The 27,095-nt window shown below is 31.5% G+C and overlaps 3 protein-coding genes and 1 long non-coding RNA gene across 7 annotated transcripts in view; 2 read left to right on the top strand and 2 right to left on the bottom strand.

Annotated features, from left to right (window-relative positions):
- Positions 1 to 180: 180 nt before the first annotated feature.
- LOC145314597 (abasic site processing protein HMCES) lies at positions 181 to 23,103 on the top strand. Of its 4 annotated transcripts, none has more exons than XR_013877813.1 (13): positions 181 to 542; positions 833 to 908; positions 1,206 to 1,327; positions 18,592 to 18,707; positions 19,272 to 19,384; positions 19,631 to 19,700; positions 19,849 to 19,963; positions 20,485 to 20,576; positions 20,784 to 20,839; positions 21,353 to 21,713; positions 22,022 to 22,122; positions 22,564 to 22,681; positions 22,900 to 23,103. XR_013877813.1 is itself a non-coding variant. In XM_080154587.1 (12 exons), the coding sequence occupies exons 2-12, from the start codon at positions 847 to 849 to the stop codon at positions 22,613 to 22,615; spliced, it is 1,260 nt and encodes a 419-aa protein (XP_080010713.1). In that variant the 5' UTR covers positions 181 to 542; positions 840 to 846; the 3' UTR covers positions 22,616 to 22,693. The 4 variants fall into 4 exon arrangements, 2 of the variants coding, with proteins under 2 accessions (XP_080010713.1, XP_080010712.1); XR_013877814.1 differs by having other exon boundaries at positions 22,949 to 23,102; XM_080154587.1 differs by lacking the exon at positions 22,900 to 23,103 and having other exon boundaries at positions 840 to 908; positions 22,564 to 22,693.
- On the bottom strand, positions 2,685 to 9,636 carry LOC145314592 (uncharacterized). The gene is made up of 5 exons (XM_080154576.1): positions 9,537 to 9,636; positions 9,143 to 9,270; positions 4,490 to 4,593; positions 3,655 to 3,713; positions 2,685 to 3,058 (listed from the first exon to the last, which is right to left on the bottom strand). The coding sequence occupies exons 1-5, from the start codon at positions 9,629 to 9,631 to the stop codon at positions 2,917 to 2,919; spliced, it is 528 nt and encodes a 175-aa protein (XP_080010702.1). The 5' UTR covers positions 9,632 to 9,636; the 3' UTR covers positions 2,685 to 2,916.
- A 1,003-nt stretch (positions 23,104 to 24,106) lies between the features above and the next one.
- LOC145314596 (spindle assembly abnormal protein 6 homolog) overlaps positions 24,107 to 27,095 on the top strand; it is a 41,114-nt gene continuing 38,125 nt past the window's right edge. The window contains exons 1-3 of the mRNA XM_080154585.1: positions 24,107 to 24,218; positions 26,353 to 26,417; positions 26,881 to 26,991. Of these exons, the coding sequence (XP_080010711.1) occupies positions 24,169 to 24,218; positions 26,353 to 26,417; positions 26,881 to 26,991 (226 nt within the window). The 5' untranslated portion in view covers positions 24,107 to 24,168. The remainder of the gene's footprint in view (positions 24,219 to 26,352; positions 26,418 to 26,880; positions 26,992 to 27,095) is intronic.
- On the bottom strand, positions 24,811 to 25,960 carry LOC145315306 (uncharacterized). The gene is made up of 4 exons (XR_013878023.1): positions 25,500 to 25,960; positions 25,227 to 25,351; positions 25,057 to 25,118; positions 24,811 to 24,915 (listed from the first exon to the last, which is right to left on the bottom strand). It is a non-coding gene; the product is annotated as an uncharacterized LOC145315306 (long non-coding RNA).

The raw sequence follows: 27,095 nt of genomic DNA, 5'->3' as shown, positions 1-27,095 counted from the left end.
AAATAACAAAGCTACGCTATAACTTAATTATTGGTTAATTTTTTCCTTCTTCATATTGAAATTTGCAAGATATTTGCAAAGCTAATTTATATGGAACCAAAATAAGTTTGTTAGTTTGTCCAAATGTAATTGGTGGCTATTATAGTATTATTATTTTATAATATATATCGATTTTAAACTTGGCATGATGATTCCCTTAAGAATAAGTACAATTTAGAAAGCGGTGCTAGAAATTTCGAAGGTTAATTTTAAAATCCTTCTCAAAATAAAGATTTAAAATGTAAATATGCTCGTCTTAAAGTTAAATTGAATTAAAGAATTTTGGGACAAATTTACATTAAATTTTGTTTAGACTTTTGTTCGATTGTCTGTCTGATTTTTATTGCTTCGCTACTTATGGATGTTGTCAACCTTGTTTTAATTGCATTTTTAAAACATGAAAACTGATGATCTCTTTTTATGCCATGAACATGAACATATTTGCAACCATTCCTGCACAATTTTCATATGTGATAAAATTTCAGATGGTAAAAAAGAACTAGGTACAGGGATAGGACAATTGGACGATAGATTAATCTTCTCACCAAATCATGTAATAGGTATTTATCAAATCGTATTATCGACAGCTTTCCGCGGATATTGGAATGACAAATTTTAAACCTCTTTTGTTAGCCCAGTGGGGACGAAGGTCCGGGCTAACAAAACAGGTTTTAATGGCCGAATTTTGGTCTAATCCAGCGGATACTGATAGGTTTCGAAGCCATATTGAAAATACCTAAATTAAGGAAGATAGGGAAGTTGATTAATTTATCATCCATTGTCCTATCCCCAGTGACTAGATTAAAGATGTGTGGTAGAATGGCGTGTACACTTTCCTCTGCTAACATTGTCCGTGCTTGCACCTACAAGTAAGTTTCAATAAAATGATTGAAGAATTTTGGTAAAGTACACAATTGTTATGAAATTAGTTGGTATATAATAGTCTCAAATTCATCTAATTTATTGATAAAAAACAAAGTGTTGCGGTGGTTGTGTTCATTTTGCTTCAAACGGAAATATTTCACTATGAAGAATTAACTTTCTGAATAATTTTTAATTATCTTTCTGTACCTAACATAATTTTATTCTTTTTCTTTGGGATATTACCTACTATTGTGAAAAAATCCTGTACTGTTTTGTTTTTATAAATTTTAAATTTTTTTAAGGGACAAGAATGGTGTAGAGCATAAGCCTAAGTGGGTAGATGCTACAGATGGGGAGACCTACTACCCCTCCGCAAATATCCCCCCAACCTCTCATACCCCTGTCATGTACCTGCAAAATCCAGGTAGGAATTTTTTTTTATGTGCAGCTATTCTTATTCATGGGTGTATATTCTGCACAAGATTCATTTTTTCCCCTGTTGCAAAATTTTTAATTTTTTTCCCCTCCTAGTTTTTTCCAGCAAGGAAGGGGACAAAAACTCTTTAGGTATTCATATTATCCCCGATCCCACATATATATTCTTTTAGTTTTTTTTCACCAAAGAGGGGAGAAAAATGAAAAAAAAATGCTTTCAGTTCTCTTAATTTTTACATTTTTTTTCCCCAACCACATATTTTTTTTTTACCTCCCCCCTCAGCCGGGTTCAATTTGAAAATATACACCCCTGTTCTTTTTTTAAACTGATAATGTTGTAGCAATCAATATATATTTTTACTTTTTTGTTTTAAAAGATTTCCATGTACTCTGATAAAGTAATACTGTCTGTTGTCTAAAATAATGATTTCCTATTAGCAGGCTAAAATAAGGACAAATTTGCTCATGTCAATATATCCTTTAAGCTAATATTGCGCGAAGTTCTTATAGATTACAGAAATTTCAGGGGCCGGAGAAAGGACACAAGTTGTTTGTTTTAATCTGAAAAAACACTCAAAAATGTTATTTCGTACCTAGGTATCCTAATACTCAAAATATTTTATTTACAAAATTTACATATTTATTTAACAATAATATTTTCCTTAAAAATAACAATATGGAACAAAGAGGGGAGGCGGATATGCTACTTTTTAAAACCAAAAGTAAAACGTGCATGATTTTAGCCCATAAAAGAGTTATAACTCTAAAATTCGCCACAGCAGTTGCTTTTGTGAAGAACAATATGGAACTGTGAAGAAACGGCGGCGGAACCGCCGCTCCCGCCGAATTTTTTTTGCCCTTTTTCGCCAAATTAGACAGTTCTCAATCATCTGAGATAAACTTTTTTTCTCATAAAAATTTCCCTTATATTTTCACGTGACACTTGTAATATTTCAAATATGTCAATATTAAAAAAAATTGCAAGTGTAAAATCTTACATGTGTTAAGTAAAAATATGAGCGAAATTTTATGTAAAAAAAAGTTTATCTCAGATGATTGAAAATTGTCTATTATGGCGAGAAAAGGCAAAAAAAATTCGGAGGGAAACGGCGGTTTTCGGCGGGAGCGGCGGTTCTGCCGTCGTTTCTTCACAGTTCCATATTGTTCACCACTAAAGCAACTGCTGTGCAGAATTTTAGAGCTGTAACTCATTTATGGGCTGAGATCATGCACGTTTTACTTTTGGTTTCAAAAAGTGGCACATCCGCCTCCCCCCTTTAAAATATTCTATCAAATAATTTTACAATTTTAAGCATAAATATAGATCACAAATTGGTTACGTACACTGTTACAGGCAAACAACGCTTTTTTTCATGAAACATGATAATTTGATAGATGAATTAATAACAAGAACATATATATTCATAAAAGCGCAGCAAAATCATTCTGGAAGAAAAGATTTTTTGTAAGACTATCTTTTTGTTGGGCGACTCATTTAATTTATAAGATACTTGGACGGACGGACATAGTTTGGTTAAAGAAAAGCTTCACAAATTAAAATATTTAAAGCTTTTGAGTTTAAGGTCCGCTTTGTAGTAGGAATATCATGTAGGTGAGGGTAACTGAAGCCATTGCCAATATGATTGAGAGTTTCACTTCAAAGAAACCAAGTCCAGTAACCGGTCCCGCCTCTCTGTATCTTTGCGCTAGCCTTTTTACTCTTAAAATAAAAAAATAAATTTAGAATAATAATTTTTCAATGAATAAGCATTGTCAATGCACCCCTCTTTAAATTCAAGAACATTGAGATTAGGAATAATTTTTTACGCAGATGATCGCAACCTTTTTCTCATGTTTACTTATACTAAACAACACAAGAACTTAATTTCAACAGCGAAAAATCTTGTATACTGGTATCTTTTATCATTTTTATGATTAAACAAGTAAAATTTTGGTGTGAGGGGAGGTAAATTTTTAATTTTTTTTTTTTTTTTTTTGGGGGGGGGTTGGGGCATCCAATCCTCAAAGGAAACAACTTATGACAACTGCAAGAACAGTATGTGTTTACCCTGAGAAGCACAACATTGTCAGTCCAGTGGTTAGGACAGACCGATGGACGGACAGACTTCGTTCTACTTTGCATTAGAGATAATTTTTATTTAAAGTTTTTCAATGATTTGATCAACTTTCACATTATTTCTACTTAATATGTCAAGATTTTCTAAGATACGACAAGATTACAGATTATTGTCCTTATTTATAGCTTGCTAGTGCTCCCTTACATATGGACAAAATTGACCTTGTCATTTTTTTTACCTGAAAAGCTGTCTTATACTGGATTGAGCTAGTGCTTGCTCTTCTAATATATCTGCGATCTAAATTCATAAGTATTTCATTAAAAATTAATTCAATCAAAATTCCGTCAAATTCTTTTATTACATTTTTTTTGTCAAGATAATTTAATTGAAATTTAGATTATTAGCTCTCTAAATCAGAAACAATTTCGGCAGACATGTTTCTCATTGATCTCCAAAAATTAAAGGTTTTAACAATAACTAGAATAATTTGATTTGTACTTATATTTTTCTGTCTTATTTAAGGTTCATATACCTCTTTATACACCTAACTAGCTGCTACAACCCTAGAGGGCATCTTGGGACATGCTTTTTTATATATTTTTGGTGATTTCTCTGGGGAGGGTGTTGGTACCCTCCCCCCAGAACCTATGAGAAGTTACCCTGTAAAGGAAAACCACATCGGTTCAGCGGTTAGCGAGATCCTTCGGTACAAACAAATAAACAAACAGACATCCTGTTACTTTATTATAAGGATTTATAATTTGTTGTTAGTTTGACTTTGTAAAAGCATTAAATGATATTTGTCAATAGATATTCCAGCATAGCTTCGAAACCGAGTGATATCCCCTGGATTAGAACGGATTCTCAGCCATACTGAAAAATTATGTAAAGCATTGTATAACAGAAATTTTTTTACGATTATTAAAATAAAAATCATATAATGATACCAGTTATGTTAGCCTGTGCCTTCGGACACTCGAATCTAACAAAACTGTTTTAATCCTATATAATTTTTCCTTTTAATATTCGCGCAAAGCTGTCTATAATACGATGCGATAAATAACTATTATTACCTGATCTAGAGTTTGATAGAGTTTATCAAGCAGGATAACTCCTACGATAACTGTAATAATGATTCCACCGGTAACTAACATTGTTCCATACATGTAGCCACTACCTTAAATATCAGCCGAGATATAATATAATCCTATAATATTATTATTCTTTTGTCTGAAGCTTAATACTGAACCGATAAGGTTTTCTATTTTAGGCAAGCTACACATAGGTCTTATAATGGTTTTAAACTATTATTTTTTCACATTTAATTCTTGGGATGGTTTTAAGCTATTTTTGTAGCCCCTCTCTCCCTCTTTGAATAGAGAGTCCCTAGATTCTAGGGGCGTACCTGCTATTTAGAATATATTTCTTAATCCTAAATAAGAGCTATTCGTTGCAAACATACAGACGGGTGTGTCTTAGATATAGAAAAGCTAAGCTTTTAAAAGTTTATTGACACATTTAAAATAGTCCTACACGTTTTTTATATGGTATTTAAATATACCTAACATGAATGTACATTGTACAATGCGTAACTTATTATTGAAAATAAAGATGTTATTGTACATCAAGTACATGTATGAAGTAAAACCATGAAAATGTATTTTATTTGATATTAAACATATCGTACTCTAATTGTATCCTTTTTATATGGCAATTTTATTTTATTTATAGTGTTTTACTTTTATTATGCAGCCTGACATTTCCAAGTAATTAAGATGTTATAAGAGGAAAGACATGATGTAATATTGTTTCTTTTATAACATATTACTTTTAGATAGAGAAACATGTATTATAGAATTATATTGCAAGTAATATTAGATCGGAATAAACACAGATTTAGGTTTAATTTCACCGATAAAAATTGTCGGATGTATGTGTAGCTTGAAAGGTCTAGACTAAAGGGGTAGTTTCACGAAATGCATTTGAACTTAATTTAGTGAACCGCATATTTTTTGCTAGTTAATGGGTTAAACTATATTTATATGGCATATATTTGAAAGAATTACAATTTTCTACCACGTAGTTTTGGAAATATCAAGACTTGAAATCGTCTTTTTGTGATATATGCAATTTAAAAAGACGATTTTAAGTCTTGATATTTTAAAAACTACGTGGTAGAAAATTGAAATTCTTTCAAATATATGCCATATAAATGTAGTTTAACCAATTAACCAGGAAAAAATATGCGGTTCACTAAATTAAGTTCAAATGCATTTCGTGAAACTACCCCTTTAAGCTATTTTTGAAGTGTAAGAAATACTCCCTTGAAACTGCCAATTTCATATTTCTAAACTAAACAAAAAAGTTTACTTTAAATTGACATTCCAACACTCTTTTGGGGTCAAGCTCCTGAGGGAGGGGAGTAGATAATAGTTTGAGAAATGTTTAGTAGCTTTCCCTCAAAGAACCAAGCGATCCCACCCTTCCTATATTTTCTATTTATTTAATTTTTTAAATGGTTCGTTTTCAATGCTCAAGAGGTTGTTTGAGAGAAAGCCATTGATTATATTTGGCTATTTTTATTTAGAAATACTTTTACATATCCCAAGTTCGATGCCTTTTGTGAATGTCTGTTAAAATGTTATTTTCTAATGTCACGTTTGAATAACAAATTTAAGGTCAGGTAGCTAAGTGTTTTTCTAGTTAATACTCTCCTTCCCTTTTACTTATTATGAATTTTTTAATAATAAGATTTTTAATTTTTTTTCCCCACAATTTTAATGCCTTTTTGAAAAAAATGGCATCGAGTGTTCACATCTTTCATCAATTCAAAAAAATTTCCAATGCTTTCTCGTAATTTCTATGGCTTTGGGGATTCCAAAATGATGGTCCCAAAAAAGAAATACTTAGTATTACGGGATCCTCAATTAATCCTGTCACCCTTGTATTATTTTTTATCAAAATACAAGAATCAATAAATAAAAATATTTGCTTTGATTAAGTACTTTTAGTACGTAAGATTTTTATTTTGATAAATATTTATGTTATGAATAGATATTTAGTTATGAATCAAATCAAATTAAGATTTAACTAAAATATTTGATAATAAATAACATATACCACATTATATATTTGACATATTTTCTTTGTATTTTATGAGAAATACATTAATTTCAAATCAAATTAGGGTTTCCACTATGAATGAGAATAGTACTGTATATAATAATCGATATATTATTACTTTGATGTTGCACCAGTTTTTTATGTACTTTGATAAAGTAATGCTCGCAGCTGGCTACGATACCCAACATAAACCCCATTTACCCCATCCCCTCGCCTACTTGATGAACGAAACGACCAATAAATGAGGCACATGTTAGTAGGCTTAATTGACGAAAAATTTTCCCCTGTCAATATATCCTATATCCAGTTGCATAGTACAGTTCAAAAAGAGAAATCTCTAGAAATGAGAGGTTAGAAATAGAATTCTGTAAATCAGCTTTTAAAAGTTAAGTAAAACATAATACAGCTGGTGCATTATTTGCCAAATGTACCACTTTTCTGCACTACCTCTCCGATTTTGTTAATACTCTATATTTTGGTCCGTTGGGTGATTCAAGGATGCTGGATGGCCAAAAAAAAGTTTCAGAGTCCCTGGATGTCTAGATATCTAGCTATCTATGAAGGTAGGTAACAAAAATGTAAAAAACAACCATTTTTTCACAATTTTAAAAATTAATTTTTTCATCAATCTTACATCCAATCTATACATTTTATACACCAAAATGATCGTTTATTCATGTAAAAAGCGCACATAATGCTATTTTGGCCAAAACTCTAATTTTACAGGGTGACCAACAAAAAGTGTATTTTGGATATCTAGCGTAATACCCAAAATACCTGTCCGAAAAAAATCATTTTTTTTGGCTTAAATCCTGTGTTTTATCTGTGTGCATATGTGGTATATAACGGTTCGGACCACCCGGGACTATAAGGTTGTCAAATTTCACTTTGGGACACCCTGTAAATGTGATTTTTGCGTCTGTAGAGCTAAAACTTGGTCCAAATTGGCTATTTTTTTCAAATTACTCTAATATGTGTCTTAGTATGTTTGGCCATAGTGTTTTCTGACCAGATCAATATTTTCATATTTTTTGGACACCCTGTATTTTCAAAAAAAGAGAAAAAAAATTTTAGTTTTTTTTAAAATTTTTTTTCTATTTTTAAGTTACTTAAAACTGTCATATAGATACAGATTTTGACTAATAACAATAATATTTGCCTATTTTACAATTTTTTACACTTTTGGGACACCCTGTGCATGTTTTTGAAAAATGATGGTTTTTGCCCATTTTTGGGAGGAAGGAGTCGTTTTAGGGCCATAGACTATTTCTTCATTTTTGTAGAACTTTTCAAGACACATCATTTGTTATTTATGCAAAAACCGCAAAAACCGAACCGTTTTGCCGTTATTCACCGCCAAAGGCGGAATTTTTTTGCGTTTTTGCCGTTCCGGAGGTTGTAATGGGCATTTGTGGTAAGAAAACGTTGATTTATTAAGATCTCTCTTAAATACTTTTTTTTAGATAATTTAATTTACTAAATTTCATATTAAGTAAAATTTTTTGTGCAGCTAACCGTTTTTCGTCGAGATGGATTTCAATTGTTAAAACAAGAAAATGAAGTGAATATAACATAAATAATTACTATAACATAAGTGATAAAAGAAACATAAATTATGTGCATTTGAAATTCCTTTTGACAAAAATCGGTTGGATATACAAAAAAATTTACTTCACATGAAATTTAGTAAATTAAAATGCCTAAATAAAAGTATTTCACAGTTATCTTGATACATCAACGCCTTCTTACCACAAATGCCCATTAAAACCTCGGGAACGGCAAAAAATGTAAAAAATTCTGCCTTTGGCGGTGAATAACGGCTAAACGGTTCGGTTTTTGCGGTTTTTGCATAAATAACAAATGAAGTGTCTTAAAAAGTTCTACAAAAATGAAGAAATAGTCTATGGCCCTAAAACGACTCCTTCCTCCCAAAAATGGGCAAAAACCATCATTTTTCAAAAACATGCACAGGGTGTCCCAAAAGTGTAAAAAATTGTAAAATAGGCAAATATTATTGTTATTAGTCAAAATCTGTATCTATATGACAGTTTTAAGTAACTTAAAAATAGAAAAAAAAATTTAAAAAAACTAAAAATTTTTTTCTCTTTTTTTGAAAATACAGGGTGTCCAAAAAATATGAAAATATTGATCATAAAATGTATAGATTGGATGTAAGATTGATGAAAAAATTAATTTTTAAAATTGTGAAAAAATGGTTGTTTTTTACATTTTTGTTACCTACCTTCATAGATAGCTAGATATCTAGACATCCAGGGACTCTAAAACTTTTTTTTGGCCATCCAGCATCCTTGAATGACCCAACGGACCAAAATATAGAGTATTAACAAAATCGGAGAGGTAGTGCAGAAAAGTGGTACATTTGGCAAATAATGCACCAGCTATAAAGCTTTTGTATATAGTCTATTTAATTTATGGTGTGAAAGGGGGAACTTAACCCCTCTTTCCATAATATAGAAAATGTTTAGGCCCGGCCTGCCTTTATCTCGATTTCTCCCCCTCAAGGTTTGATATAAAAACACCGTGTTTTACGAGATGTCCCCAAAAATGAACAGTGAACACCCCCTTTGATTCTGAAATCTTACCTCTGATACAAATGAAGACTGTACAGATAAGACAACACTGGATAGCACTCAGGATGTAGAATACTGGAAGCTCTATGCCGCTCTTGAATATTTTGTACTTGTTCAACAGCCATTCTGCTACTCCTACCCTGTAATAGATATGCATTGATGAGGGGGGACTGAGGGGACATTGGACTGGTTATTACACTAGTCCCCAAAATCTTAAATTAACGTTTTCTTATACTTTGACTTAACAATCTTGAACACTTTTATTGAATTTTGATTGTTTGGTTCATTTAGTTGAGTGTCCAAATGTTTGAACCACTTATGTAATTTTTTCAATCGTTATTGGGGATGTACATCAATTTATCAGGCATTGTCTTATCCATTTAGATTCCTGATATCTTTTAATTACCTGATAACACAGAGATCAGCTATTCCCTGACTGATTGTTTTCATATCCTGAATCCAGATATAAACAGCAGTAAAGAAAACCATCCATTCAGTCATACCAGCAACTAATGATTTTAATTTTGTCATTTTTACAGCCAGCAAAAGTTAAAAGTGACTTTTTGTTATATGTAAGAGCAAGTTAATGGTTAAAAGAACCATCATTTTGATATGAAAGAATAAAGGATTTTCTACTGGGCAATTATAAAAGAGCTTTAGAATTGATAAAAGTTTTCATAAAAAGTATATGAATCAGTTGGATACCTTTGCAAAAAATGTATGTATATAGAGAATAATAATTAGAATTATTTATAATCTACCCCAGTTTTTTTTGATGAGTTTAATTGCTGACTTTAAAAATGCTTTCCTATAAGTGCAGTAACAGTGAGCGATAACAGTGTTGTCTCTATATACGTCTCCTTCTGTACCAGGAAGAAAAATGGCAGGTGGAAGATCATAATGCCCACGTACATTGTACCCACCAGTGCGGTTATTAGCGCCAACTCTTTGATGGTTATTCTGAAGGTTACTTTTCTTGGGTTGGCACCCATTTTAAAGAAGGAATAGTTTATAATGACTGGATTGGGTGTTCCTGCCACTAAGGCTAAAAGTCTAATAAAAGTGTTCATTCAAATTCACAAGTATAATTTTTTTCTAATTTTGAAATAGTTCAACTTAGTTTCAGCGTGGCCATATTCTTCAGTATACTGAAAATCTTCAGTATTCTTCAGTATTTGGAAATTGGGGCTTCAGTATTTTCAGTAAATACTGAATATTCAGTATTTGAAAATTTTATTCAGTATTTTTCAGTTTTTGGAAATTTTCACGATTCAGTATTTTCATTATTTCTTAAATTCCAAAAAATTTTGCATAAATAAGATGTTTTTTCAAGTAGTTGATGTCAGATTTTTTTTCGGCGCTTCGCGCCTCACTTTACTTTCCTTTAAATTACCCTATAACTTTGTACATTAATTTTGTTTTTTTTTATGGTAATCATAGACGTCCAAGGAGGGGGGGTAAAGGGGCGATTACCCCCCAAATTTTTTTTCATTTTACCCCCCCCCCCGTTTAAAATTTACCCCTAACCATTAAAGAGGGGGTATTTACCCCCCCCCCAAAAAAAAAAATAAAAATCTCTAACAAAAAAAAATTTGCGCGCTTCGCGCGCATTTTTAATACTACCTAAATATTTAATAAAATTTAAATTACCCCCCCTAAAAAAAAATTTTTACCCCAGGGGGTAAATTTTGGGGGGAGTAAAAAAAATTTACCCCTGCCAACAGATTTCCCCCGGGGTAAAAATTTTGGGTGGGGTAAAAAAAATTGCGACGCACGAATTTTACCCCCCCCCCCCCCCCCAAAAAGCGAATTACCCCCCCCTTAAAAAAATTTTACCCCCCCAAAAAAATAAAAAGCTTGGACGTCTATGATGGTAATATACATTTTTTTTCAATTTCATCTCAAATATAAATTTTTTAGATATTTGAGATGCTTTTATACAGTATTTTTTTCAGATATTTTTTTGTCTATTAATAGAATGAATAATCTAACTTTGCATGATTATTAAAGGTAAAGTTTTTTAGCATGCTCTTAAATTAACTAAAAAGTATTTAAGTTTTGTAATCATTTAAAATATTTATCAGTCATTTTCAGCTTAATTGGTGCAAGAAAATCTAAGAGGCAAAATTAAAAGGTCTTTAAAATATCCCCTAAATTATAAAGGTATGATATATGAAATTTTGAAATGAGGAATCATATAAAAAAAATACTTATTCAGTATTTGTATTTTTTTGTTCAGTATTTCAGTATTTTTTCTTATTTTAGGATTCAGTATTTTCAGTATTTCCTTTTTTTTCTTCAGTATTTTCAGTATTTTTTCTTATTTTAGGATTCAGTATTTTCAGTATTTCCTTTTTTTTCTTCAGTATCAGTATTTTTTTGGTTGTGGCCACACTGTAGTTTTATAACTATATTTTTTATTCAGTGGCCCCAAAACTCAGGGTACTTGAATAGAATTTTTATTGGTTGATTCATTACTGATAGTGTCAAGACATTTCAACCCATAATCTTAATCTGCATATAGGTTAATTTTGTTTATTATCATTGGGTGCGTATATTTATTTACTATTCATTGTCTTTTTAGTAGAAGTTTTGTTAATGAATTAAACTGGTATTTACTTTTGCTAAATCTTCAAAACGTTAAAAATATGTTCTCATTGAAGCATTTTTATCTTATTTTGGTTTTAAATGAACACTTTCCTAAAGGCAACAACGGCTCCTGATAAGATTGTGAAGGATTCAAGGTCAAGTTGGATTCCAACCTAAATATTTTAGATATTTGGTTAATTCATAATTGAATATTGATATTAAAGTTAAACAATAGAGGAAGAAGGGGTTAAATAACTGTATGTCCCTTTGCCGACTTTCAATTGGGTTTTTAAATGTCAGACAATTGCGTCGGAAATATGAACACAATCAAGTCGCTACAAAAGAGCAGAAAGCAATTTGCTAGCAGACATTGCATCCAGGTGTTTTCTGGATTATATATCTATACATATACAACATTTATTTTATTTATAATCATGTTGACCCCTTTTCTCTGTCAAATTTGTTTTAAACACAAAGAATAGGTTTCTATCTAATTGTTGTATTCAAAGAAAGTTTATTTCTATTTAATCCTATCTTTAATAATTTAATATAAAGTTTATTCAATATATGATAATCACCATCATATATAAAGTGCCCTTACCTAGAGGCTGGGGGCAAACCTACTAGTACTTTATACCTAATAAGCTACATTTTTACATGAACAAAATCTTTTTTTTTTATTAGGGATAGCATTTTTTTAGTATGCAATGGCAATTGTTGTAACAATAAACGTTTGATAGTTTAATAAATCTTTTGTTATTTAGTCCTAAAATACCTTTGATATTATTTCAATATAGTATCCAAACCATTAATCAAATGAATAGAGAGGGGCAGGGTGGCGGGGAATATGCACTTTCAAACGGGTCTTTGAATATCAGCTAATAGCGTCAGAAATTTTAACACAGCAGGGTCGCTTCAAAAGAGCAGACGAAAAGGATTTCCACAATCCGAACCAAGTAGTTTTCTGGGTTATTTATCTATACTAATACATTTATTTCTAAACCTACCTCATACAAATAATGGCAAACTAGCAGAAATTTAACTGTGTACCAAATCGCTATGAAAACTGCATTAGAAGATTTCCTAGTGTTGTTGTCACTTGTCTCCTCTCTCATGGATAATATTTTCATACGAGACATAAATAGTATCACGTTCACTCCTCGTCGCAATTTTGGATTCATTCTAATAACACAAGACAGAGATACAGAATATTCTCAATTATTTGGAAAACGCAGGAATCTAATGGGATAAGACAAGGGCCAATAAATTGATGTACATCCCCAATGATGCATCACAAAATTACTACTTTTTTAGATTACAAATAGCGGTTAAAACGTTTGGACACCCAACTTAATAAACCAACCAATTAAAATTCAATAAAGGTCTACAAAGTTATTAAGCTAATAAAATAAGAAAACGTAATTACAAAACTTTTGGGGCTAGTGTGATAAACAGCCACCTCCCTGGAAAAACGACAGTTATATGTATTTTTTTCCTTCTAGAACATGTTAGGAAAGGTGAAATAAGGGGGGGGGGGGAAGTTTGTACACTTATAGGAAATGAAATTCAGTACCAAAGTTTGGGAGGGACGTATGGGCTTGTTTTTAAAGTTATCAACCTAATTCTTTTTGTAGGGTCTCTTATATGACTTGATATACACGGAAAACTTTGAAAATTGAATTTCGGTTCTTTCCTTCTAGGGACTTGTGGAGCAAAAGACCCCCCAAAACACTAAAAAAATGAGTTCTGACCTTATTTTTAAAGATATCGACCTGATTTTTTCTTTATAATACTTTTTTAACATACCCGAATCAGCGAACCATTACAAATTTCATTTTGGGACTTTCCTTCTAGGGGCTTTTGGAGCAAGAGACCCCCAAAACACAAAAATATGAGTACTGGGCTTATTTTTGAAGATATCGACCTGATTTTTTTTTATAATACTTTTTTAACTTAACCGAATTAACGAACCATTACAGATTTCATTTTGGGACTTTCCTCTTAGGGGCTTTTGGAGCAAGAGACCCCCAAAACACCAAAAATATGAGTACTGGGCTTATTTTTGAAGATATCAACCTGCTTTTTTTTATATAAAAATAATATTTAAACATAACCGAATCTACGAACCATTACAGATTTCATTTTGGGACTTTCCTTCTAGGGGCTTGTGGAGCAAGAGACCCCCAAAAATCATAAAAATATGAGTTGTGGGCTTCTTTTTTAAGATATCAACCTGATTTTTTATATAAAAATACTATTTAACATCACCGAATCTACGAACCATTACAGATTTCATTTTGGGACTTTCCTTCTACGGGCTTGCTGAGCAAAAGACCCCAAAAACACTAAAAATATGAGTTCTGAGCTTATTTTTTAAGATATCAACCTGATTTTCTTAAAATAATACTTTTTAACATAACCAAATTAAGAAAACATTACAGATTTCTTTTTGGGACTTTCCTTCTAGGGGCTAGTGGAGCAAAGATTCCAAAACCACTAAAAATATGAGTTCTGAGCTTATTTTTAAAGATATCAACCTGATCTTTTTACAATAATACTTTTTTAACATAACCGAACTAAGAAACCATTAAGGATTTCATTTTGGGACTTTCCTTCTAGGGACTTGTGGAGCAAAAGACCCCCAAAACACTAAAAATATGAGTTCTGAGCTTATTTTTTAAGATAACCTGAGAACTCAATTTATTTTGTTTTGGAGGTGTTTTACCCTACTTTCCCCTAAAAAGAAAGTGCCAAAATGAAATTTTTAGTAGATACCTAGTTCAAACATATGAAAAAAGTTTTCATGAAAAAAATCAGCTCAATATCTCTAAAAATATTTTTTGGGGGTCTTTTGCCCCACTAGCTTCTAGAAGGAAAGGAAGGAATCAGGTTGATATATTTAAAAATAAGGTCAGAACTCATATTTTTAGTGTTTTTGGGGTCTTTTGCTCCACAAGCCCCTAGAAGGAAAGTCCCAAAATGAAATCTGTAATGGTTCATAGATTCGGATATGTTAAAATAGTATTTTTATTTAAAAAATCAGGTTGATATCTTTAAAAATAAGCTCAGAACTCATATTTTAGTGTTTTTGGGGTCTTTTGCTCCACAAGCCCGTAGAAGGAAAGTCCCAAAATGAAATCTGTAATGGTTTGTAGATTCGGTTATGTTAAAATAGTATTTTTTTATTATATTAAAAAATAAGGTTGATATCTTAAAAGAGAAGCCCACAATTCATATTTTTATGATTTTTGGGGGTCTCTTGCTCCACAAGCCCCTAGAAGGAAAGTCCCAAAATGAAATCTGTAATGATTCGTAGATTCGGTTATGTTTTAATATTATTTTTATATAAAAAAAGCAGGTTGATATCTTCAAAAATAAGTCCAGTACTCATATTTTGGTGTTTTGGGGGTCTCTTGCTCCAAAAGCCCCTAAGAGGAAAGTCCCAAAATGAAATCTGTAATGGTTCGTTAATTCGGTTAAGTTAAAATTGTATTATAAAAAAAATCAGGTCGATATCTTCAAAAATAAGCCCAGTACTCATATTTTTTTGTGTTTTGGGGGTCTCTTGCTCCACAAGCCCCTAGAAGGAAAGTCCCAAAATGAAATCTGTAATGGTTCGTAGATTCGGTTATGTTTAAATATTATTTTAATATAAAAAAAGCAGGTTGATATCTTCAAAAATAAGCCCAGTACTCATATTTTTGTGTTTTGGGGGTCTCTTGCTCCAAAAGCCCCTAAGAGGAAAGTCCCAAAATGAAATCTGTAATGGTTCGTTAATTCGGTTAAGTTAAAATTGTATTATAAAAAAAAATCAGGTCGATATCTTCAAAAATAAGCCCAGTACTCATATTTTTGTGTTTTGGGGGTCTCTTGCTCCACAAGCCCCTAGAAGGAAAGTCCCAAAATGAAATTTGTAATGGTTCGTTGATTCGGGTATGTTAAAAAAGTATTATAAAGAAAAAATCAGGTCGATATCTTTAAAAATAAGGTCAGAACTCATTTTTTTTAGTGTTTTGGGGGGTCTTTTGCTCCACAAGTCCCTAGAAGGAAAGTACCGAAATTCAATTTTCAAAGTTTTCCGTGTATATCAAGTCATATAAGAGAGCCTACAAAAAGAATTAGGTTGATAACTTTAAAAACAAGCCCATACGTCCCTCCCAAACTTTGGTACTGAATTTCATTTCCTATAAGTGTACAAACTTCCCCCCCCCTTACCTAAGCTGGTAAACTTTTATTACTGTTAAAAAGCCTTAAAACCAAATGATTGGTTCATCTATTATCAAAGATTTTAAGTAAGAATAAAATAAAAGTTTACTTCTAGTAACATCACCCGTAGATGGATTTGTTACCCCTTAACATTTATTTTTTTGTTTAGTGCAATTTTATTCTTATGGGGGAAGGATGTTCATAAAATTTTGGAATAACAAGTTTTCGACACCTTTAAGGACATGCACTCAAACACATACAACTTGCTACTTTTCAGTTTAGGGGGATTATATTTTTTTAATTTTTGTCTGTTCCGTTTTAGGATCCTTATCTCTGTCCAAACCTGTGATTTTCTTGCATTGTTAAAGCTTTCATATTTCTTTTTCATTTATCTGTATTTTTTTATGACAGAAATTAATAGTTCTGTTAATATTTTACACATTTTATTAAAAGGACTTTTTTGTGATGAAACCTTTAATAGTTTGAAATGACTAAGTTTTTTTCTCTCTTCTTTTTAGTTCTTCTCTCTCAATTCTCCGTTGACGAAAGAATGTGTTAGACTCTCTCGGAGACTTACACGAACATTTTTTTCTCCAATTGCAGGGATACATGTAATATATAAAGTAGTAAGGTTTTTTTGTATGAAGCTTATGATTTCAATAACCACTGAAGCGATTGAGTTCTCATTTTAGGTAAGATACACATTTTTCTTGACCCTCTTTGCCTTTTCGAATACAGGGTTTCTAGAGCTGGTAGGTTCGTAGCCGCGCGCTATTAGTTAATACTAAAAAATCCACTTAAAAATAAATATTGTAAGTATTGCAGATAATCTACAACATTTACAAGGGTCGTAATGACGTCAGTCCGTTCTAGATATTGCGTAAATTGACTCTAATTTACTTAAATTTGTATGTTTTTTATTTAGAGCATGTATTTCCTATCATTATTCAGTTTTTAATTTGCAATATTAAGATATAAAACGTAAATATTTCTAGCTTGTCATTGCTGCGTTACTTATAGTCTTAATAATCACTATTTCTATCAACATCTTAATACAAAAAATTCTTTAAATATTTGACTATTACTTACCCTTTTTATCTCTGACAAAAATACATTACAACCCTTAATTAAATTAGCAAGAACCAATAAAACTCATTCTCTTTTCCAAAGAAAATCGTTCCAAGTAGTTAATGCAATTACGATACTTCTTTTAAATTGACTAGCGGCTGCGCCCCTAGCATCTAGGGGGCTCTAAATTCGAATGTATATGGAAGTGCAGAAAAATAGTCAGAACCATACCAGCCATTTTTTATAAGAATAAATTGCCTATAAGAATTTCCACTTTAAAAGAGAACCATATCGGTTCAGCGGTTAGCGAGATCCATCGCTACAGACAAAAAAGCTTACTACTTTATAAATTGGATAATAGAAACTTTGTTAGATAAATTGCTGACGTCAAAATATTTCTTGGCAAAATGATTTAATTTGAAATAGTTTAGAAATATGAAGTAAACTTTAAAGATTTTTTGTTGCTATTTGAAAATAAAAGTTTACTTGCTGAAAGCTAAAGAACCATCCCCTTACAGCTTTTTTCTTCTATCTTTTTAAATATCTCGGGATCAAAGGGATAAGACAATGGCCTATGAATTGACATACATCCCCAATGATAATAAACACAATTAACCTTTCTTGTGTAGATTACAATTAGTGGTTAAAACGATTGGACACTTAACATAATAAACCAACTAATCAAAAGTCCCTGATGTTGTTAAGCCAACGAATAAGAAAACATTATTAAAATACTTTGAGGACTAGTGTAGTAAACAGCCTATTTTCTTCCTGGAAATATCAGTATATGCTTCAATTTTAATTTTAATACATTTTTAGTAGCGAAGCTACTCTATAATTTGAAATGTCCGTCTGTATGTCCGTCCGTATCGATTAGCTTTTTTCGTTAATTTAGGCATGTTAGAATTGTTTTATCGATTTTAAATTTTGCATGGTGATTCCTTTAATAGTTAGGTACGATTTAGAAAGCGTAGCAACTCTATAATCATTACCAAAATGTCCGTACGTCCATGTCCGTTTGTTTTACCGTTTCAGTGCTTCGCTTTTATGGATGTTGTCATCCTTGTTTTATTTTAATTAGGTTAAGGTTTATGATACTTTTGTTTATAAAAATGAATAAACAAAAAATAACCAATAATCAATATTCTAATATCAGCCAAGATTAATTTATTCTATGGAATATATTACTAAACTTTAAGTTTTCATAAAAAAAAATTTTATGTTTTTTTTGTAAATTTTTTTGTATGACGTATTTTAAACAAGAATATATTTTGACTTAAGATAACTTTAAATATTTTAGTATATTCTATAAAATTATAAACTTAATATTATTTTGTACATATATATTAGTGTTTTATTACAAAATTAAAATACAAGTTGTGTTAGCCAGGGCCTTCTGCCGCTCGGTGCTAGCAAAACTCATTTATTCCTATAATTTTTCATTTTAATATCCGTGTAAAGCTGTCTATAATACGATTCGATAAATAACTATTATATAATAATATTTATTTATAATATTCATTGGTTCAATTATTCTTTCATCCTCTAGATAAAATATTATTATATAATAGTTATTTATCGAATCGTATTATATCTAGAGGATGAAAGAATAATTGAACCAATGATGTGGGGGCTGGTACCCTACTGGCACAAAGACTCGGATCCAAAATCTCATGGATTATCAACTCACAATGCAAGAATTGAGGGTATCCAGGTATAGAAATTTTTATTTTTGTCATTAGTAGCGAAGCTTCTCTTTAACTCACTTTGTTAGTCCTTTTGTAAGCCTATGGCGAAAATATGACTTTCTCATCTGCTATTTAAGATAGAGACAGCTGAAATTTTTCGTAAAGATTCCTTGTACCATTGAGCATTATGTGTATAATTTACTTGGTCCGTCAGTCTGTAGGTCCTTTTTTCAATAGTCATTTGTCGTTGTAAGAAAACAATTGCTTGGCTCATCGCCTTAAAAAAAGTACATTGCAGGGCACATTCAACTTCTTCTTGGATTATTTTTTTTTACGATGGAGGAGGGGGTTGTAATTAAGATTTTTTGCAATAATGTTGTTAAGTGGGAAGAGACTATGGGCTGTTTATTTGACCAGTCTCCAAAGTTTTTTTATGACGTTTATAACTACAAAAGGGGTAATTTTGTGTATCATAATTGGGAAGGTACATCAATTCATAGGCCATTGTGTTATCCCTTTATATCCCTGTGTTAAATGACTTTCCTTAAGATCAACCTTTTATCTTATTGTTAACCTAAATTGTATTTTAGTCATCCAAATTGTACAACAAGTACCTGGAACAAAGATGTGTTATTGTATGTGATGGATTTTATGAGTGGCAACGTGGCGGTTCTAAGAAACAGCCGTACTTTATCTATGCTGGGTAACCATTTCATTCAAATATATTTTTAAATAGCAATATTTCATAGATCATTTTTAACTGGATTTTTAAAGTAATTTTAAGTGCCTGGTTGTAGGTATCTTTTATTTTATTTCGTTTTATTGCTTACTATCTATCAGTAAAACTGAATAGTTTAAAACCTGCTAAGGTGACCAAAATTTAACTTGGTAACTTATAAAATGTCGTTAACTACAAGCTTTTGTATTTTGATTATTTGATTATTTTTAGACAAAAAGAAGATCATGAAATTGACGAAGTTTTGAAGTACAGCCAAGATCCAGATGATAAGATAAATGAGGTGTTGTCAATTTCTTGTTACATTTTCTTTTTTTCTATACTATTATTTTTTACCAATTGTAGTACCTATTTACTTACTTTTTATCATGGGCTTGGCGTAAATACAAAAAAAAAGATGTAAGAGCATTTTATAAGATTTATCATTTCAGGGAGAATGGAACGGGCCAAAGTTGCTGTACATGGCAGGTTTATACTCTGTATGGACAGATCCTGATGGGGTTGAGGTTCACAGCTATACTATAATTACTAGAGATCCGGGTCCAGGTATAGATAGATATTATTCTTATACATATAAAAGTAATAGGATGATTGTCTGCATGTCTCTACCCTACGATCTCGTTAACCATTGGACTGATATTGTTCTCTTTTACATTGCAGCTTTTGATAGTTCCAGGGAAGGTTTATAACAAATTTTTTTGTGAGGGTACCTCCACCATCCAAAATAAAATCGTCCCCTGGAACAAGAACGAGTTGGTAACCTTATGGTAGTAAAGACTTAAATAGTAAAGACATACAATACAGGGATCCTAAGGGATAAGACAATGGCCGATAAATTGATGTACATCCCCAATGATGACACTCAACATTACCTCTTCTGTAGATTACAATAAATGGTTGAAACGTTTAAAACTCAACTTAATGAACCAACCAATGAAATTCAATGAAAGTTGTTAAGTTAACTAATAAGAAAACGTTTTTGTCAAATTTTGGGGACTAATGTAATAACCATCCAAATATCCCCTCCCTGCATACAAAATGCATGATACTTTATTTTATCTTTTCAGTATTATCATGGCTACACAACAGAGTGCCTTGTATTTTGACATCAGAAGCAATGGTTAACAAATGGTTGGATCCAGACCTCAGTGTTGACGGGGTAAGTTAAAATGTACCTAATTATTTTTGGCAACAAAAATGATGATTCAAATTTTAAACCTCTATTATTATACCCAAGGTTTCCAAATTATAGCAACTTAACCCCTAATGATTTGTTTATGAATTAGGTATGTTATTTCAAATTTGTAGTTGGTAAAATGTAGCTTTGTTTTAGTTTCAAAGTTTTCAACAAGATTAATATTATTAGGCTCTGAGAATGTTGAAAGCACCAAAGGAAAAAGATCTTGAATGGCACACTGTCAGGTTACACAGTTTCTTATTAGTAACGAAGCTACTCTACAATTCCAAATTCTCATCCGTTTGTCCATCCGTGGGGGAAACATGAATTTCACGGCTACTATTCAAGATACACAGATGAAACTTCTTGTCTATGTTCCCATCATTATGGAGCATAATCATGCAACTATAATTTATAAAACATCTATAGTGGTCGGACTGCTTTAAAGCAGCATTCATATTTTTCACATATTTTTTTGTACACAGTAATAACATAAGGAAGATTGATTTATCCTTCATAGGAATATCAGATTATACTAAAATCATATGCCCAGTCCACAAACAACTTTTAGAGGTCGACCGATTTATTCTGTAGGTCAACCTATACTAGTACAACTAACAAATGCCTCTATAAAATCGGTCAACCTAAAGCTTCTTTAGGTCGACCTAAAATTTCCAGAGGTCGACCTATGTGTTTTGTGAACTAAGCTCTATAAAACTTTTCAATATGTTTCAATAATATATACTCATTTTAATTAGCACTGAAGTTGGCAATGTAAAGAAACAAGATCTAGACCTCATCAAAGAGGTTGAACCCATACCTCAAGATGACAAGAAGAAAGGTTCATCTAGCAATGCAACCAAAAACCTAATGTCCAACTGGCTCAAGAAAAGCCCGGGTGCCTCCAAAACTTCAGACCAAAAAGGCAAGGAGACAACAAAGAAAGAAGACAAAAAATCTTCCAAAAATCTGATGTCAAATTGGCTAAAGAAATCTTCCAATACCTCCATCAAAGATGATATCAAAGAAGAAATTAATGATAAAGACAACTTGAAGACAAAGGTTGATGTTAAAGATGAACCAGGATCTAGCAAGAGAAAGTCAACACACTTGAAAGAGGTATTTAATTAATCTTAATCAAAGGGGGACGTATTTGGTGACTTATAAACAAAAAAGCTGAAGCCCAAAATATCTGCACGCACGGTTTATTAAGTGGTTCCATCCATAGAACCCCCCAAACCCCACTTTCTGATCCAAAAGTATTTACTTACGTCCCCCTTTTAAATTGATATTCTTTTAATAGACAGATTAGATACTTGAATACATGGATAAATTTAAATGTAAGAATAACTATCTACACCTTAATATTAGTAGCACAACAACAGTTTTTGGAATTTGATTGGAACCTACAACTTGAATAACTTTAGGTTGATGATGAAAACTCTGAGAATGATGATAATAAAACAATGAAGAGAATAAGAGTTTATGAAGAGGATATTCCTATACTTGACGAAGATTTGATTCAGGAATGTTCATCCTACAAAAATCTTTCAAATTATCTGTAATTCAAATACAATTCTATTAGAATAGCTTGAGTATTATTTTAAACATTTTAAGTGTACTTTCTTGTTGATCCTGCAAAGAGAAACAAACAGCCCTTCAAAACAAAAGAGACAAAAAAGGAAATACTTATATAAAAGTTACAGGATGTTTGCCTGTCTTTTTGTTCCTTAAGATCTCTGTAACCGCTGAACCAACATGGTTCTCCTTTCCTTTGAATCTTATAAGTCTAGGGCAGGTTACATAACTATTCATAACAATTTTTCTTCTTTTTTTTCAAAACTAATTTGGAGGGATTTATATTGTTTTTAAAGAATATTAGGGGATGTAAACTATTTTTTCTATACCTGAAACAAATCATGTCTAATAAACTTGGTTTTATTGTTATGTATGAACATTATTTACAGGAGTACCAAAACGAAATCAAAGATGAAAAAGACAAAGATGAGAAAAAGCTCTAATTTCATTTAATCAAACCAATGCCTCTATAGTATAGTATCTCAAAATTCTTGTATTAAAAATATCGGGTATAGTCCCTTGTTAAGGGGTGTTTCTTCGAATTTTCACAGTAGCTTTTCTCCTATTTCTAGCCAATTCGGGTCTAATTGCCTAACCCTGCAAGACAATCACCTAACCCAATGTAACCTAATCTTACCCAATATAACCTAACCTAACCTAAATTAACCTATCAAAAGCCATTTTGAAAATACGACGATTCGCCCCTTAAGGGGCGTTGTCACGAAAGTGACTATACCCAAAATATCTTATCTGTGATTTGTTGACGCTTAACAAAGAAATTATACTTTATGGTAACATTAATATTTTATTTAATTTTGACTGAAATGTAAAAACTGTGATTTTTTAAAATTCTATGTGACTGTTTTAAATGTATAAGATCTTATATCAAAACATTTGGTTGTTTTATAAAAATTCTATATTTTTTTCAGATGTTAGAATAAAGGTTTAGAATGTATCCGAATGTAACAGATTTATCCTACCCTGGGTATTTTCAAAATAATCAGCAGGTGCAAATTTAAGAATTATATTAATTTTATCTCAGAAAAAAAGCCTTTGGTGATAATTACTACCTTTTAAACCTTTTAAATTCTCCATTTTAGAGAAGTTGCCCACTGGTCCCGAAGTAGTTTAGGTTTTTTTAGTTTTAGATTCCTGTCTTGGTCTAAGCTATTTTATGCCTTTGTACACATACGAACATAGTGTCCTTAGAAAGATACTCCGCTATTGCTAAAGATAAAGGCATATTAAAGCCTTCCAGGAAATTTCTATGAAAGATCCAAAATTGGTTATTTTTTCCCATCACAAGAAATTTGTAATTTTTCCCTGAAAAGTACAACCTATTCGGACCAGCAATTATTAAGATCCTAAGCTTTAGACAAAAAATCCTCACTACTTTATATAATAGAATAACGCACAGCTAGTAACTTACAATATTTCTATTAAAATTCAAGTTTGAGGATGGTCTTCTTCCGTAGAATAAATCGATATACTGGTATACTGATTTATTTTATTTAGGGGGTGATAAACACTCCACAGAGTAACCTGAATGGAGTGTACACTGCTCCCCAATCTACACCTGTAACTAACAACTATAATCAGAGGGGACACCAAACTACGTCTACAGGCTAGTGTTATTCATCAATTTTATTTATTATTCATCTTTAAAAAAATTGCTTTAAATCACCTAATTTATAGAAGTATTAGGTAAAGTTTAGAACATAACAATATAATATCAAACTGTATTACCTATATCAATGCATAATCATATGGAAAAAAAATACATTAAATGACAAGGTAAAATGCGCATTTAGAATTTATTTTTGTTTTTCAAATGTCGGATTTTATTAAAGATATATGAAGCAAAAGATAGAAGAAAGTTTAAAAAATACAAGTGAAAAATGAATACCTAATCACTAAACACCTACCACCAGGCTACCAGCCACAGCATAATACCTTTCCTGGAGGATATCAGCAGTCTTCAGTTGGAAATCCTATTATGCATACCTCTGTACAGTCAACTCCTGGCGGTATACCTCCAATGCTCAGGTATAATGTGAAACTTTAAATACTTAAATAAAAGTAACAGGATCTGTGTGTACTTAACCAATAGGGTTATTCTTTTAAGTTTCATAACTATTTTTGGGGATGGAACCAGCACCTCCCAAGAGAAAACGCTAAAAATATTTAAAAGGTTTCCGCTAGGCGGTGTCAATGTCGTATAAACACGAATAAAATCTTAACAAATTAGATATTTATTTAAAAGTGCCACTAAGATGCTCTATAGGTGTAGCCACTAGTATTTATACTTAGTTAGAAATGTCCTACCCAGGTTATTGTAGGCAGTGGGGTCTGTTCTGTTGGCCCAAAACTGGCAGACCCATTTTAGATTTAGTCTGAAGTTGTTGATACACGTTTACAACGGTTTAAAACAAACCTGAAAGAAAAATAAACCAATAAGTAAAAAACACAACAGTTTCTTTATTTTTAAAAGTTACAATAAATATGTTTAATTTCTTAAGGTTTGGGCTTTCTACTTTGAAATTCTTAGGCATTTATCACTTGAATATAAGAGTCATTTTGAATTGTCAACAAGTACTTTTTAAGAATTGAGCTTATTTAAATATAACTTACTTCGCAAGGTTTTTATTTCCACGTTTAACTTGGCCCAGATGTTACACCAGAGATCCTCAACCAGCCTCTTCAAACAAAGCCGGCGTTCAAGTTTTCTTCACCACAGAGTGTTCTAAAAAATTGGCTTTCATAAGATGACTAGCAGATAATAATTTAGTGGAAAATTATTTAAGGATTGGGCATATATGAATTTCAAATCTTTCTTGGAGCAATTTTGTTTAGACTTATATGTTGTTATATTGAAGAACCGTACCTTTAATTGTAGCAGGAGCCGTTTCTAGCTACACCAGTTTGTCTTGAATACTGGGTCCAATCCTTAAAAAGGAAAGTATCATTAGCATGGAGGAGAAATATGCCTCGTACAAGTTTCTTTTCTTCATGATTATTAATTTTTCTTATTTGTTCCAACAACAAATTAGTTACCTAGTATTCTGTGGGTTAAAGCAGCTCCTCAATGGCTAGTTGAGGCCCACGAAGGTCCAAGTCCACAAGTCCAGCTTCCCGGCCGTCCCAGGTTGCAATATCAACAGAACCGTTTCCCGTCAATCCTTAAATTAACTCACATGAGATTGGAAATTTGTTAACATCTGAATTTCAAATTTCTATTTATACCTATCCCCGCTTTCTTTTCATTATTTTTTGGGCTGTCTTTCTCACATTTAATTGTAGAATTTTAAATGTTTTTTTTTTTTTTACCTTGCAATAAGCTCATAGTACTTGGAGTTTCATTTTAATAGGTTTGCTTGACTTCTGAAATTATAATATGCCTTTCATTTTCACTGTTAAAATTCAAATGGATTTACAATTTAACATTACAAGATTCTTACATATAAATTGTTAACAAACAAATCTTTTTATTGAATCTACCTTTTTTAAGGATTGACCACGCAGTGTAAAAAAGATGGAGTTTTGCTTTAATTATCTTAAATTATTTTTAACGTGGCCAAATACATAAATAACAATTTTCTAGTCTGATACTTAAATAAATTGGTCTTTTAAATTTAAGAAGAAACAAATTTCAAAGGAAAAATTAAGCCAATTTAATAATATAAACTACAACTAGGTTTCTTTGTTTCTCGTTGAAGAAAGTAGCAGGTTCGAGTCTTCGCCTCTAGCCGGAGGGGGGAATCCATAGGCGTAGATAGGGAGGAGTTTCTGAGCCTCTAAACAGATAAATACTACAAGAAAAATTAATAAGTTCTTAATAAGTACGACTTAAGAAGCAACAATTAGATTGATATTGCTGCAGTGGCGTGCATATTGCCATATATCCCAACCTCCCTAAACCCCTCTTGATATGGGTCTAGACACTCCTTACATAGCCAAGAGGTGTATTAAATTACAAAATTTGTATGTATTTTTAAGAATGTATTTTAGAGTGACTTCAATAAAATGTTTAATGATGCAGTAGCATATTTTTGTATTGGTGCTCTATTGTTAGGTAATAAATAAAATGTGTAATAATTAGTGTCTTTATATAGTTCTGTACCTATTCAATATTGTATTCCAGACTTAGTGTATTTTTGACTTGACCAAAGCATTTGATTAGGACTGTACCTGGCATCCAGCAGACTGTTAGTTCTTCACCCTCTATGCCTCATAACAAACAACAGGAAAATTACCATTACACAAACACATATAAATATAATTTTGTATTTTCAAACTTTACTTACATATCAAGACTAAAAGAACTGGTGATAGTGTTTCCAAGATTAGAATTTAATAGTTATTTCTTTCATCGTATTATAAACCGCTTTCCGCGGATATAGAATGTACAATTATTAGATTAAAACCGGTTTTTTTAGCCCCAAGGTGCCGAAGGCACGGGCTAAAAAAATGGTTTTAATCTTATGATTGTACATTTCTATATTCGTAGAAAGTGGTTTATAATACGATGCTAGACATAGTTTTTTCGTATTGATGAGAACCGGTTCCTGTCCACCGGATTCGAATGAATACGAGAAATAAATTTACAGATAACAATCGTGGGTAGTAAAGCTATAATTAAACTAGAGCCTATATATCCCTGTGTGATATTTATAATTGGAATGTAATGAAATAGTAACCATTTATCAGGCAGCAAATTCTTTACCTGGATTACGGCAACCTGGAGTGTTTAATACCCCTGCTGCTAGTAATTCTCCAGGTCTGGGACATAACAGCCAGCAAAACTTCTTAGCAACGCCAGGTAATCATACTTGTGACGAGTTGCAAGATACGTAGGATTTACATAATAAGACTTCTTAAAAAATTATCACATAATATTTTCGTTTATTAACTCATTTGTATTTA

The sequence above is a fragment of the Acartia tonsa genome, chromosome 3, assembly GCF_053477335.1.
Source record: "Acartia tonsa isolate MP-2025a chromosome 3, ASM5347733v1, whole genome shotgun sequence".
Taxonomy (NCBI): Eukaryota; Metazoa; Arthropoda; class Copepoda; order Calanoida; family Acartiidae; genus Acartia; species Acartia tonsa.
This window is presented reverse-complemented; position numbering and strand designations above follow the sequence as displayed.

Excerpts from the sequence above, each read along its gene's own strand:
- LOC145314597 (XM_080154586.1), top strand. The coding sequence starts at position 437 with ATGAAAACTGATGATCTCTTTTTATGCCATGAACATGAACATATTTGC. Across the intron at positions 543-832 it reads AGATGGTAAAAAAGAACTAG|TGACTAGATTAAAGATGTGT; the intron begins GTACAGGGATAG and ends TCCTATCCCCAG. Across the intron at positions 21,714-22,021 it reads AGTCAACACACTTGAAAGAG|GTTGATGATGAAAACTCTGA; the intron begins GTATTTAATTAA and ends GAATAACTTTAG.
- LOC145314592 (XM_080154576.1), bottom strand. The coding sequence starts at position 9,631 with ATGACTGAATGGATGGTTTTCTTTACTGCTGTTTATATCTGGATTCAG. Across the intron at positions 9,271-9,536 it reads GCTGATCTCTGTGTTATCAG|GGTAGGAGTAGCAGAATGGC; the intron begins GTAATTAAAAGA and ends TATCTATTACAG. Across the intron at positions 3,714-4,489 it reads TCTATCAAACTCTAGATCAG|ATCGCAGATATATTAGAAGA; the intron begins GTAATAATAGTT and ends TTATGAATTTAG.